General features: G+C 44.1%; 1 protein-coding gene across 6 annotated transcripts in view; it reads left to right on the forward strand.

Moving 5' to 3' along the window:
* Positions 1-12885: 12885 nt before the first annotated feature.
* Positions 12886-15511, forward strand: part of ITFG2 (integrin alpha FG-GAP repeat containing 2) — a 143594-nt gene continuing 140968 nt past the window's right edge. For 4 of the 6 annotated variants that reach the window (XM_078777227.1, XM_068118545.2, XM_068118553.2 and 1 more), the window contains exon 1: positions 12903-13304. Coding sequence is in view for 5 of the 6 variants with exons in the window: in XM_068118545.2 (XP_067974646.2) it covers positions 13209-13304 (96 nt within the window). In the remaining variant the exon portion in view is untranslated. Of the gene's footprint in view, positions 13305-15511 lie in introns of all 6 variants that reach the window. The other 2 variants (XM_068118560.2, XM_078777236.1) reach the window with 2 other exon arrangements.

Raw genomic sequence — 15511 nt, forward strand, 5'->3', positions numbered from 1 at the left:
ACAAATATTGTTTTCAGAATATTATTTATTAGGCTGGTTAAAAAAAAAATTCATGTTTATCATCACTTTTTCAAAAAAGTGGGTAGGGGGGAGGGTTTTTTTTTTTTTTTTTTTCAGAGTGAACTTTTAATGGATTATTCAACGCACAATGTGTTTTTTTCTTAAATATACTTGATCGGGCATACATGATGAGTCATGTTATAATTTCTAAACTAGTAAACCTTCGTATGTACGCACTGATACGATTAAAATAAAGAAAATAAAGAAACCTATGTCACATTGAGTTCTGTTTACTTTTAATATTTGCTGACACATATAACAATGGTAGACCAAAACTTCGGCTTTTAAGCATAATGTCCGGTTGCCATACATGTATTTATCAGCAGCTATTGCCATAGCATTCATACATATTTGACTAGAATTCCTCGCCACGAAATATCACTTCATGCTACCGGTACATACATGTTGAGCAGTTTGGGAGACATGGAAGAGGACATTAACCACATCAAAAGGATGTCTGGTTCGCATTTATACATCTATCTATCAGCAGCTACTGCTATTATAGCACTCATAGATGTATCTATCTATCAGCAGCTACTGCTATTATAGCACTCATAGATGCATCCATCTAACAGCAGCTACTGCTATTATAGCACTCATAGATGTATCTATCTATCAGCAGCTACTGCTATTATAGCACTCATAGATGTATCTATATATCAGCAGCTACTGCTATTATAGCACTCATAGATGTATCTATATATCAGCAGCCACTGCTATTGCAGCACTCATAGATGTATCTATCTATCAGCAGCTACTACTATTATAGCACTCATAGATGTATCTATCAATCAGCAGCTACTGCTATTATGGCACTCATAGATGTATCTATCAATCAGCAGCTACTGCTATTATAGCACTCATAGATGTTTGACTAGAGTTCCACACCAAGAAATATCACTTCACAGTACATGCATATTGAGCAGTTTGGTAGACATGGAAGAGAAAATAAACCACATCAAAAGAATGTCTGATTCACGTTTATACTTCTATCTATCAGCAGCTACTGACTAGAGTTCCACATTCACGTTTATACACCTATCAATCAGCAGCTACTGCTATTATAGCATTCATACATGTTGAGTAGAGTTTAACACCAAGAGAATGTTGGTTGCCGTTTATTCATGTATCTATCATCACGTACTACTACTACTACTACATCACCAATAAACTCCAATACATTCAGAACTCCGCTGCCCGTCTACTCACCCATTCCCGGACCCGTGACCACATCACCCCCGTCCTTTACAAGCTTCACTGGCTCCCCATCCCCCAGAGAATCCAGTACAAAATCCTCCTCTTGAAAACAAAGCCTTCCATAACCTGGCCCCATCCTACCTGGCTGACCTCCTCTCCAGACACACTCCCACCCGCAACCTCCGCTCTGCTGGTACCAACCTCCTGACCCCCTCCATCCGGACCAAATTCAGATCCTGGGGGGACAGGGCCTTCTCCATCGCTGCTCCCACCCTCTGGAACTCACTACCTCACACCATCAGAGACTCCTCCTCACTCACCACATTCAAAACATCACTAAAGACCCACCTGTTCAACACTGCATTCAACATTCAACCCACAGCATTTAACCCCTGACTATCTCTTCTCCTTCTCCCTCCTTTTGCTTTAAATATTTCCCTATTGATTCTTGTCTTTTTGCAATTGTTGTTTTCATGTATTGTTATGCATTATGTTTTCCACTCTGTCAAAGCGCCTTTGGGCTTCTGGAAAAGCGCTATACAAAATAAATGAATTATTATTATTATTATTACATGTAGTGTAGCGCTCGTTTAATTTTTGACTAGAAATCCACAGCAATAATTATCACGTAAGGCTCTCCCATTTGCCGATGATATTTGGCTTCTCTTTCAGAATACCAACTACTTATTGAACTTCCGAGTGGGCCTCTTCTCGGCAGTACGACGCTTACTGCAGGTACTGCATATAGGATATGACTCATCTGTGGTACTCAGCTCCTCAACACAGCCACAGAAGTAGCACACATCTTCATAGCCAGCCGTGTAGTATGGCTTCTCTGTCGCATCGTTGCATGTGAGATTGGCTTTGGCAGATACATTATTGAAGACGTTTGCCTCATTGGTCTCCTGCAGATCGGCGAAGTTCAAGCCACACGTGTAAATGATATCAGTAAGGACATGTTCAATCTGTTCGCGTTGTACCTTGGTGAGTTTCTTAATGGTGAGGTGAGTCTCATAATACAGTTCGTCTAGTGTGATATTTTCTGGCACTTTGACACCAACCCAGCCCTTGAGAACACTGGACGTTCGCCGAATTTGGCAAACAACGAACGGCATTTTCTGTCAAACTGTCGCGCACATGTAACTTGGCTCAGACAGTACGCGAGCACATACAAAATTCGAACCTGTTCCACTGAGCGGGAACGGATTTTACTGACTTCAGGAGCAAAAAAAAAGGAGATTTTTTTAGGGGCGGACGACTTTTATGGGGCGGGCGGCGATGATAAACAGGAATTTTTTTTTAACCAGCCGAAGGGATGCAGCCGCAAATTTCTGGGAAGTATATAAGCATGTGAACTTATAGTTTTCTATCGCCAGATTCAATTGGATAGCGGCTGACCATCTTCTGGAATATCACGCTAGCAAGAACATGGTCTGCAAATTGAAGTTAATTTTGTCATTTCAAATGCAGGAATCTACGCCGACTAATTTTCCATCGCAAATTAAAACAAACTAGATTCGAGATCAAAGTAGAAAATTCAACAGAAACATTTTAGGTTCATGAATCAGTGCGTGGATGTTCATAAAACGGCGCGTAGCCATTGTCCGACTCCTAAATGCATTTAATGGAGGGACAGAATTAAATCGCCTTCAGTCCCGAGTATCTGCAACCGATAATTTAGGCATAGATTCTGCCACTATCATTGACTACATAGAACAATGGACCGCATAGACGATTTATTATTGTTGAATAGAGCTCTTTTAAAATTAGAAAAATTCTTTCAAAGCCAAATTATCCTCCAGGTAAATACTTACCCTTGCTGCAGCGCTTAATAACATCTTCTTGAACGACGATAGTGTAGATTCTGTTATCATCCTTCAGACAAAGTTCTTTCAAAGTAATCGGCGAGGCCATTTTGTTTTCGAATAGCCCGCGCCTCTTCTGCTGGATGACGGGAAGAGGCAGAAGAGCTTCCGAGAACAGAAGAGTCCAAGTCGAACGACCGGAAGAGAGCTCTTCTTCTTCCAGAAGTGCAAATCGCACACGCCTAAAGGAAATACGTTCCCCAGACTGTTTGATCAAAAGAGAGGGGCATGGGCGAGAAATTATTTTTTATTTTGATCTTCCTCTTAATGTGTTGTTATATACTAGTACCCTACTGCAAAGCCGCAATGAGCCGGCGAAGCCAAAGCCTCTTGCCACTGTTTTACCCATCACTGTGGCATCAGTAGGTTAGGTAGTTGGTAGTAGGTAGGTGTAGTAGGTACCGTACCAAGTTCAAAATAACACCATTTGCATTCTGGATGAGATTAAAATTGATAAAATTTCCTTCTTGATTAATTCGGTGAATTCCGTCTCAACTTCGGATATTTCCGGCCGTGAAAAACTATCCCCTACGGACGCGAGATTTCTAAAAAATAATTCTTCGTCAATTTTAGAATATTTGACACCGTTTTCAACCTCCGAAACGCGGTACTAAGCTTTTTTGAAATATTTTTTCAAATACTCGAATCTCATTGGTTCCGGTGTTTGGTGACGATTTTCGTTGAAGATAAGTTTCGGGGAACGAGGTTGGTCTTAAAGTATTTTAATTTCAGATTAGAGGTGCATAAGATTGTGAATCAAAAAAAGACGGGTGGAACAAACTCCTTTTTTATTTCTTCTTTTTTTGTATACAGAATCGAGGCTCGTGAAAGGGCTAACATTTATTTCACAAACAAATCAAACAGACAAACAAAATATATACAAAGAGGGAGCGGTAGACAAGATGGGGAGAGAAGGGGAAGCACACAAACACAACATTTGAGAGCAGGGACATCGGGAGATGTGTGGGAGAGGGCTTGGGGGGAGGAGGCGTGGGAAGGGGGGAGGGGGGGGGGGTGGGAGAAGTATAAAACACAAGGACACCAAGGACTTCCAGGACAGAAGTTGGTATTTCAAAAAAGTGGAGTTGGGGTGAAATTAGCGGGGGAAGGAAAGATCAAGGTTTTGGATGGGGGAAGATAAGAGATGGTGGTGAACAGCTGTTTTAAAGACCTGGAGGGAGGAGTGGGATTGAAGAGAGTGAGGGAGTTTGTTCCAGAGGCAGGAGAAAAGAGGAGCGAAGGAGTGAAGGTGAGCAGAGAGTCTTGATTTTGGCAGTTTAACCATAAGAGGGTTGCAGGCAGATCTTGTGCGACCTGTAGGAATATTTGGGGGACAGAGCCCAGAGAGAGCTGGGGGGGCAAGGCCGGAGAGAAGTCGGTAGAAGACAGAAAGACCACCAACCTGCCTGCGGTGAGTGAGTGAAAGGCCCCTGGAGTTAGCTTCATCACGGGAGATTCCAATGATTCTGAACGCTTTGGTTTCAACAGCGTGAAGACGAGCTCGGTGTGAGGCAGGAGCACCAGCCCAGAGGGGAGAGCAGTATTCCATTGAGCTGCGGATGAAAGCCTTGTATGTGGTGAGGAGCTCAGGTGTGCCAAGGAAGGACTTCGCACAAAGGAGGATGCCCAGTCGGCGACTGGCTTTGGAGGCCAGATTTGAAATGTGGTTTTCCCAGGAAAGATCATGGCAGATAGTGAGACCCAAAAGCTTGAGTGACAGAACTTCTTGGAGAGGATTATTCAGAAAGTGGATGGGAGGGTTGTCCAGTCGGTCTTTTCGGAGAGACATCGTAAGAGTGTGAGATTTGCCAAGATTGAAAGACATGTTCCACTTGTTTGCCCAGTCTGTGATTTCATCCAGGTCTGCAGAGAGTGAGGAGACTGCAGACTGCCGATCTGAGGGATGAGGAATGGAGTGACAGAGAGTAGAGTCATCAGAAAAGAGATAGAGAGGATTTTCAAGAGAGTCAGATAGATCATTGATGAAGACCAGAAAAAGCACAGGGCCCAGAACACTGCCTTGGGGAACTCCAGCCTGAACAGGAAGAGGAGATGAGAGAAACCCATTCAGGGCCACACGTTGACTACGACTAAAGAGGAAGTCCGCCAGCCATGCGTGGAGATTTCCATGGATACCGAAGGAGGAGAGTTTGGTGAGCAGAGCGGGGTGCCAGACCGTATCGAAGGCACGTGATATGTTAAGGGAGACAGCTCTAATTTCCTGTTTGGCATTGAGGACCTCCATCCATTGTTGAGAAAGCAGAAGCAGCATGTCCAGAGTAGAGTGACCAGGTCTGAAACCAATTTGATGATCAGAGATCAAGCCATTGGAGAAGAGGAAAGATTTCATATCCGAAGCAATGATGGATTCCATGACTTTGCTGATAATTGGGAAAAGGCTGATTGGTCTGTAGTTGCTAGGATCTGTTTATGCACCTTTTTGTGCAAAGCGGTGATGTTGGCTGATTTCCAAGCAGATGGCAGATGACCTTGAGCAAAAGAGAGGGTGAAGAGAACAGAGAGAGGGAGTGAAAGAGCGGAAGAACAGGATTTTAGGACCCATGGGCTGATGCCGTCAGGTCCAGTTGCAGAATCAGAGTTGAGGGTTGACAGAAACTTTTCCACCTCGTCAAGAGGAAAGGACACAGAGTCCAGTGAGCAGCTGGGTACGACTGGGTACTGTGGGTACAGAGAGGGATGGGTTTGGGACACAAGATTTAGAGGCAAACACAGAGTTTAGGCATTCAGCTTTTTCACGTGTGGAGTCAGCTGTGTAGCCGTTTGAGGTGAGGGAGGGGATGGAGGGGGAACAAACACCAGAAACAGATTTGACCAGACGCCACCAGGATTTGGAAGAGGGAGACAGATAAGAGAGTTCGATCTTGAGAACGGAGAGATATTGCTTCCTGGCTCTCCTGAGGGTGGACACAAACTTGTTTCGGGCTTTGTGAAAGGAAATGAGATTTCCTTCCGTTGGATTTGCTTTCCAGGAGACGAAGGCAAGTTGTTTCTGGGCAACAGCCTCACCACAGGATTCCGTGTACCATGGACGGGAGGAAGGGTATGACAACTGAAGACGAGATGGGATAAATTTGTGCATGAGAGAGAGCAATTTACTTTGGAAGAATTCCCAGGATGAGTTGATGTCAGAGGCGGTAGAGATGGGAGACCAGTCCAGATGATTGATGGCTGCTTGAAGACCGTGCCAGTTGGCCTGAGTGAAATGCTAGACTCGTCGACGCTGAGGAGGCTCTCTGAGAATGGTCAGAGAGATGTCCACTTTAACAAGCACATGCTCAGATGAGCCGATTGTAGCAGAAGAAGAGCAGCAGACATTTTCAGGGAAGTTAGTCATAACCAAGTCCAGAAGAGAAGACGCTCCGTTGACTGAGATCCGGGTCGGGAAATTGACAGATTGTGTCAGTCCCAGTGAGTCGCAGAAGTCCTTTGCTGAGGAGCCATGGCTGGTGAGAGTGGTACCCACACCCAGCCAACCGGCATGGTGACAATTGAAATCACCACATGTGACGAAGAGAGAGTTGGGATGGGTAGATAGAAGTTGGTCCATATTATCAGACAGCGAGATGTAGATGGAGTCATCACTGTTTGGTGGACGGTACAACACACATATGAACAAAAGGTGGGAGCGAAGGGGAAGCCGTAGCCAAAGGTATTCCTGGGGGTGAGGTGGAGAGAGGGCAGTGCAGGGTGAGTGAGGAAGAGAGTTTTTTTATAAAGATAGCAACCCCACCTCCAGGACGAGGCTCAGGTCTATCATACCAGAGGAGGCAGTAACCTGGGAGAGATACCAAGGAATCAGAGACATCATGAAGGAGGAAAGTTTCTGTTGAGCAGATCACGTCTGGTTTGTCAGAAGCAACCTGTATGGAGAGATCAGTCAAGTTTGAGCGAAGGCCCCGGATGTTTTAGGTCCATACCGTTAATGAAGAGGAAGGGGGAGCATCGGATACAGAACAGGGGGGGTGGGGGAGGGGTAAGGTAAGATGTGGAAGAGGAGGAAGTGGTAGGGAGAGCTGTTGAAAGTGTGTCAGAGATTTCAGAATAGCTTGGAGAAAGGGAAGAATGGGGTGGACAAAAGGTTTGATGGTGATTGGGTGAGGCACAGTGAGGTGTTATTTGAGGAGGGGGAAGAGCGAGGCAGAAGGTTGGGGGAGATGAAGGTGAAAGTTGGAAGGGGGAAGAAGCGGGGAGGACCCTTTGAGGAGGAGGGGTGAGAGGGGAGTCTAGGAGGGGAGGAGCGAGGGAGAGTCTCGGAGGGGAGGGGTGTGGGGGGAGTTTAGGAAGGAAGGGGAAAGGGGGGAGATTTGAAAGGGATGGGTGATGGGGAAGATTTGGAGGGGAGGGGCAAGGGGGAAGATTTGAAAGAGATGGGTGATGGGGAAGATTTGGAGGGGAGGGGCAAGTGGGTAGATTTGGAGGGGAGGGGTGATGGGGAAGTTTTGGAGGGGAGGGGTGATGGGGAAGTTTTGGAGGGAAGGGGTGATGGGGAAGATTTGGAAGGGAGGGGCAAGGGGGAAGATTTGAAAGGGATGCGTGATGGGGAAGATTTGGAGGGGAGGGGCAAGGGGGAAGATTTTAAAGAGATGGGTGAAGGGGAAGATTTGGAGGGGAGGGGTGATGGGGAAGATTGGGGGGGGAGGGGTGAGATTGGATTTTAGAAAGTGTACGATTAATGGGAAACGAACATTTATTGCAAAATGAGTTTCTTGTGACATTCGAGTCAAAAATACGTTTGAGGACGCTGGAGGAGGGGTGGAGTGCAGGAGAGTTTCGGGAATGTAGAAAAGAGGAACTGTAAGAGATGGATTTTTTTTTGGGAATGAATAGCTTTGGTGAGCAAATCGAAAGCATCCTTTTATAGAAGAAGAATAAAAAGGTGTTATAATATATGACAGAATACAGTACTTCAGGGGTAAGTTTAAACATTTTTAAATTGAGCAGTGAAAACTATCTGGGGAAATGGAAAATGGAAATGGAGGTGAAACACGTGATCGAAGAACGAACTAACAAAAAGAACAACGAATAAACGAATAAGAACAACGAATAAGAACAGAGAAGTAATATCTTCTTTTTTTTAGTTGGTTTTTTTTTGAGTTGAGATTTTAAACAAGGAAGTATGGGGTGAAAGACTGGGTCAAAAACAGAGAGCGAAAGTAATTGCAGCACAATAGATGGACCGCTGAGAGAAAAACAAAGCCTCAAGGTCGGACACGGTAGCCTACTACGCCTCAAAATACACGACATGAATTAACCGACGATTTTGTATGCATGTATGAAAAATTAACACCGAGAATCTTACTAAGGACACACTGTAGGTACACACACCGAAGGATAGATACAGTTTCGACAAAAACACAATTGTGAAAAATTACTTAACTTCGAAAGTGTGAGCGCATGGACAGCTTCGAAAAGACGTGACCTCGCCGACAAAGATTTGTTTGTCTGAACTCCTATTGAACTTTTTCGCAATTTTTATGCATACTTCCGCATCCGCAAGATGGCGGCCTCCATTGAGTGATTTGGTGCGTCAAAGCTTGGAATTCTCAAAGGATCCAGCAAAATCTGGTTTTTCAACATAATACGTTCGCGTTCATTCACAACACCGGCTTTGCCGGCTACTAGTACCCGACTGCAAAGCCGCAATGAGCCGGCGAAGCCAAAGCCTCTTGCCACTATTTTACCCATCACTATAGCATCAGTAGGTTAGGTAGTTGGTAGTAGGTAGGTGTAGTAGGTACCGTAGGTGTAGTAGGTACCGTAGGTGTAGTAGGTACCGTAGGTGTAGTAGGTACCGTAGGTGTAGTAGGTGTAGTAGGTGTAGTAGGTGTAGTAGGTACCATTTGCATTCTGGATGAGATTAAAATTGATAAAATTTACTTCTTGATTAATTCGGTGAATTCCGTCTCAACTTTGGATATTTCCGGCCATGAAAAACTATCCCCTACGGCCGCTAGATTTCTAAAAAAATAATTCTTCGTCAATTTTCGAATATAAGATGCCGTTTTCACCCTCCGAAACGCGTCATAAGCTTTAAAAAAATATTTTTTCAAATGCTCGAATCTCATTGGTTCCGGTGTTTGGTGACGATTTTCGTTGAAGATAACGAGGTTGTTCTTAAAGTATTTTAATTACAAATTGGAGGTGCATAAGATTGTGAATCAAACAAAGACGGGTGAAACAAACCCCAATTGAACTTTTTCGCAATTGTTTTATGCAAACTTCCGCATCCGGTCGATGGCGGCCACCATTGAGTGATTTGGTGCATCAAAGCTTCGGAATTCTTAAAGGATCCAGCAAAATCTGGTTTTTCAACATAATACGTTCGCGTTCATTCACAACACCGGCTTTGCCGGCTACTAGTACCCGACTGCAAAGCCGCAATGAGCCGGCGAAGCCAAAGCCTCTTGCCACTATTTTACCCATCACTATAGCATCAGTAGGTTAGGTAGTTGGTAGTAGGTAGGTGTAGTAGGTACCGTAGGTGTAGTAGGTACCGTAGGTGTAGTAGGTACCGTAGGTGTAGTAGGTACCGTAGGTGTAGTAGGTGTAGTAGGTGTAGTAGGTGTAGTAGGTACCATTTGCATTCTGGATGAGATTAAAATTGATAAAATTTACTTCTTGATTAATTCGGTGAATTCCGTCTCAACTTTGGATATTTCCGGCCATGAAAAACTATCCCCTACGGCCGCTAGATTTCTAAAAAAATAATTCTTCGTCAATTTTCGAATATAAGATGCCGTTTTCACCCTCCGAAACGCGTCATAAGCTTTAAAAAAATATTTTTTCAAATGCTCGAATCTCATTGGTTCCGGTGTTTGGTGACGATTTTCGTTGAAGATAACGAGGTTGTTCTTAAAGTATTTTAATTACAAATTGGAGGTGCATAAGATTGTGAATCAAACAAAGACGGGTGAAACAAACCCCAATTGAACTTTTTCGCAATTGTTTTATGCAAACTTCCGCATCCGGTCGATGGCGGCCACCATTGAGTGATTTGGTGCATCAAAGCTTCGGAATTCTTAAAGGATCCTGCAAAATTCTGGCTTTTCAACATAAGATTGTGAATCAAAAAAAGATGGGTGAAACAAAGTCCTATTTAACTTTTTCGCAATTGTTTATGCATACTTCCACATCTGCAAGATGTCGGCCTCCATTGAGCGATTTGGTGCGTCACAGCTTCGGAATTCACAAAGGATCCAGCAACATCTGGCTTTTCAACATTAAATACGTACGCGTTCATTCACAACACCGGCTTCGCCGGCTAACACGTACCCGACTGCAAAGCCGCAATGAGCCGGCGAAGCCAAAGCCTCTTGCCACTATTTTACCCATCACTATGGCATCAGTAGGTTAGGTAGTTGGTAGTAGGTCGGTGTAGTAGGTACTGTACCTAGTTCAAAATTACACCATTTGCATTCTGGATGAGATTAAAATTGATAAAATTTCCTTCTTGATTGATTCGGTGAATTCGGTCTCAACTTCGGATATTTCCGGCCGTGAAAAACTATCCCCGACGGCCGCAAGATTTCTAAAAAATAATTCTTCGTCAATTTTAGAATATTTGACCCTCCGAAACGCGTAATAAGCTTTTTTGAAATAATTTTTGAAATGCTCGAATCTCATCGAATCTCATTGGAGCAGGGAACGATTTTCGTTGAAGATAACGAGGTTGGTTTTAAAGTATTTTAATTACAAATTAGAGGTGCATTAGATTGTGAATCAAACAAAGACAGGTGAAACAAACTCCTATTGAACTTTTTCGCAATTGTTTTATGCAAACTTCCGCATCCGGTCGATGGCGGCCTCCATTGAGTGATTTGGTTTCAGAAATAATTTTTTCAAATGCTCGAATCTCATTGGTTCTGGTGTTTGGTGACGATTTTCGCTGAAGATAACCAGGCCCGTGCGGGCCGAGGTTGGTCTTAAAGTATTTTAATTATCAATTAGAGGTGCATAAGATTGTGAATCAAACAAAGACGGGTGAAAGAAACTCCTATTGAATGTTTTTCAATTTGTTATGCATACTTCCGCATCCGCAAGATGGCGGCCTCCATTGCGCTTCGGAATTCTCAAGCCAAGGGATACAGCACGATCTGGTTTTTGACATACTAACTAGTACCCGACTGCAAAGCCGCAATGAGCCGGCGAAGCCAAAGCCTCTTGCCACTATTTTACCCATCACTATGGCATAAGTAGGGTAGGTAGTAGGTCGGTGTAGTCGGTACTGTACCTGGTAATACTTGGTAAAAGACAAGAGCAGACAGTCCTCCCCAATACCTACATACAATAAATGTCACAAGAAGCTTAAGGAAGTAACTATACGATGTGCTAGCTTAAGGCCTATTTTAAGAATTTTTTACTGGGCTTAACATACGTTTTCACAGTATGTGTGTCGTCTTCTAACTTCAGTCGCTGTCAGGGCTGGTTCTCTCCGCGCACTGCGGCTTCTTCCACCAGAAGAAGTTAGCTTGCAGTAAGATCAGTGCCGACAGATCAGACGATAGCGCCGTTTCAACGGCAATGTGTGACTGTCGTTAATCAAACCGAGCTTTCTTTCTTTATGTAAACCGCTTATACCGGTAGGTGCAGGACAACATCATAAATCAGACAAACCTACTGAGCATGGAAGCATGGGATTGAAGCCTAATTCGGCTTTTTAGGTCTACCACTAAAGAAGCGAAAAATTTCGAAAATGCCCCAGAGTCACGACTGTTGTCGCGAAGGGTGCACTAACCGGAAGTTACGTAGTTCCGACACGGAGGTATACCTCCGTGAGTTCCGAGGGCACCAATTGAACTTTTTCTCAATTTTTAATGCATACTTCCGCATCCGCAAGATGGCGGCCTCCATGGAGCGATTTGGTGCGTCAAAGCTTCGGAATTCTTAAAGGATCCTGCAAAATCTGGCTTTTCAACATAAGATTGTGAATCAAAAAAAGATGGGTGAAACAAAGTCCTATTGAACTTTTTCGCAATTGTTTATGCATACTTCCACATCCGCAAGATGGCGGGCTCCATTGGCGATTTGGTGCGTCAAAGCTTCGGAATTCTCAAAGGATCCAGCAACATCTGGCTTTTCAACATTAAATACGTACGCGTTCATTCACAACACCGGCTTCGCCGGCTAATACGTACGCGTTTATTGACAACACCGGCTTCGCCGGCTATTATTCTCAATTCTCAATTCAGCATCTAAAAAGGCTGTGATAAATATCCCATTAGCAATCTCCTCGCTCCGTGAGTGTTTAGCTCAGCCGGGTATCTATACACCGCCTAATTTAATTTTTTTCCCCATTCATAAAATCGGTTTTTTTTTTTCCAAGTACACAACGATTTATATTTCCGTCAGGGAAGCGGCGGGACTGATATTCTAGCATATATTAACAAGGTGAACAGTTATTAAAGATATAAAAGTCAGAAATAAAGTTGTGAATAAGCGCTATATTGTTCTGTGCGGTTGTCGCAGATTCCAATATTTCTATATATATAATACTTTTTTCCTTCAAGACATTGATGCTTTTAAGTTGGTTTATTTTAAAATTCATATTTGTCCAAAATGTGGAGTGTAATCGTATTATTTCAAGCGAGGCTGGTTTCCCGCTCTTTATTTGTCGCTGTCCCAGAATGGCGAGGAAACATTGAAATTTCAACAAAGGTGAAATTGGGAATCATTACGAGCGAAGGCAAAATTGGAGTTGATTCTTTTTTCGGGAGAATTATGTTCTATTGAATTTTGAAACCACGTGATTGATTATAAACTTCCTTGTTGAATGCCGATTCTGAATACGTCGAGTGTATTGGAGCAGTCTTGAAGTTTTGTTTACTGTATTTATTTACTTGTATTTGAAAGACTCAATGGCGTTCTCTTTATAAATAAATAAATGAGTACGCTTTTGTCTGTTTGGGAACTTGCCACTTGTGTCATGAATGAAACAGTAAACCGGCAAAATGAAGTGATTATTCGGTGATTTGAAAGACGGAGGTGTAAATTGTAACGCTCATGCTGATCTGAGAAACCCGCAGTGAAAGTCTCAGGACGTGACGTGTAGGGAGAGCATCTGCAGCCATGCGCAGCGTGTGTTTCGTGGAGCGTCTGCTGCTCAACTATTCGGGCAGCCTGTTCCCCGAGGCTGTCCGCCTTGCCGATGTGGATGGAGACGGAGTGAGTAATGGCTTTAGTGTCGTCAAAATGAAGGGCGAACGCAAAGTTTACTTCCATTCCGACCTCAAAATTCAGCTGTGCTCATGTCAGCAGGAGGTGCTGCATTATGGAGCATATCATCCTGGCGGGAGTTAAGCTGCCTTTCTTCTACTATATAGATTAGTGATTCAGATGTAAAAACATCCCGCGATGACCTTAATAAGAGTGGACCTGGTTGGTGCCTTCACGACTCAAACTTTGCCAATGAGTAAGAGTCTGAATCAGAAATAAACAATTTGGAGATGAAATCAATTATGTGATATGTCAGTAATTAATTAAATACGGATTTAATTAATGAGTTATGAAAAATATGAAATATGAGTTATGAAAATAGTTAAATTATGAAAAATATAATCTGATTTTGATACAGCAAAGGTGGGATGGATCTTGTGGCTTCTTCTGTGTAATTGATCTCTGAAGTTTTTTTTATTTTCTAACTAGCTGAAGTTTCAGGTGTTCGGAGCGTAGGGGGGGGCGGGAGGAGGGTAGGTCCGGGGAGTGAGGGATGGGAAGGGGAGAAGGAGAGGAAGGGTGCAGGTGAGGAAGGGGGGAGGTGAAGAAAGGGAGAGGAGTGAAGGGAAGGAGGACAAATTTACATTTAAAGTGCGAAGAGTACATTAACCTCAGCGTTGCCCAGGTAAAAAAAAAAAGGAAGTTGTAGTACTCTCTGCCACCACCACCAGGTGGTGCTACACGCTACGCATTTACAAAGCGAATTTACTCTCCCACGAGGGAGGCTGCGGGTACATAGTCTATTGTTGCCCCCAAAAAAATTTATTTGTACCCTGAGTTTGGAGTTTGTAAACCCTCAACCTCCCCCGTGCCTTTGAGAAGGTCCAAAATAATCCAGCCTGATTAGTGTCAAGATCGTAGGGTCTTGAGTTCGAGCTCCCTGTTGTGTCATTGAATAGCGTCAGGTGGGCTGATTCAGCCTGTCAGTCAGCAAATTCCGAGGTTCTGATCCTTCCGAGGTCAGCAAAATGAGTACTTTTCTGTGAGTGGACATGGGAAATGAGTAGAGCTCCCCCTGGTCAGAGGTTGCCAGCGATGTTTGCATAAATGGATAACCTGACAGTTGTCCAACAGTCAGCTGATGCAGCAGTGGAGGTACTGGGACGACTGGAAAGGTTGATGCGGTGGGCAAGAATGGGCTTCAACAAAGAAGGTCAAGGAGCGTTGGGGTGAGATGAGGGGTAGTAAATTACAGTCACAGGTTTGACCTGGGAGGGGAGGTAGTTCCAACATTGGCAGAGGCTCCCATGTAGAGCTTGGGAACATGGTGTATGGTGGTGTTGCATGATGTGGGAAGAGTAGAGGTAAAAACCCAGCTTCTGAGAGGTTTGAAGAGGATTGATTGATGTGGTTTGCCAGGAAATTTGAAGATATTGTCTTTGAAGTTTGTATTGATGCCTCGAGTATTGTGGCCATTGATGGTTTATGATATTGCGATTGATTGGGCATGTGGAGAGGATGGAGGCTTTGGTGAGGAGGTGGTTGGGAGTGCCACACTGTTTTTTGTGGTCAGGGTGGAAAACTCAGGTTTGCCATTATATAATTAACCAAGGAGTCTAAGGTAGTGAGGGTGCGGGAGTTAATGATAGTGCTGGATTAAAATGATCCAGTGGTGAAGAATGCTCTCCTAAGAAGAAGGGAAGTTGGAAGTCGAATGCAAGAGCAGGGGTGGATGAAATGGAGGAGCAATTGCAACAGGAGGAGGTGATGGGAATGGTGCAGCACGGGAAGCAGGGTTTGGGGTGGATGAAGCATGAGCTATGGGGAACACAGCAAGGTGCTGGGACGTGGTGGGAAGGTGTGCAGGTGAGGACGTTGAAGTGGCAACAGATTTGGTGGATGGCGCAAATACTGTTGAATTTCCTGTTGCAGGCAAAATATGATGTTGAGGGTGTGGGGGTTGTTGCAGGAAGAGAGCTGCTCTTGGTGTGGATGTGTGGGAACGGTGCAGCATGCACGGTGTGCATGCTCAGTAGTATTAACAGCAGTAAGATACAGATGGTGGCACGATCAGGTGCTGGCGATGGTAGTGCAGATGGTGCAACAAGAGGTGATGAGATTGAGAGGGAGGAATGGAGAAGGAGGCCGATGGGAGAGAGGTGTTGTTTGTCAAAGAGGGTCAAGTGGTGAAAGGTAGAAAGAGGAGGAGGTGGAAG

This window comes from Myxine glutinosa, chromosome 1, assembly GCF_964187855.1.
Source record: "Myxine glutinosa chromosome 1, kmMyxGlut1.1, whole genome shotgun sequence".
NCBI lineage: Eukaryota > Metazoa > Chordata > Myxini > Myxiniformes > Myxinidae > Myxine > Myxine glutinosa.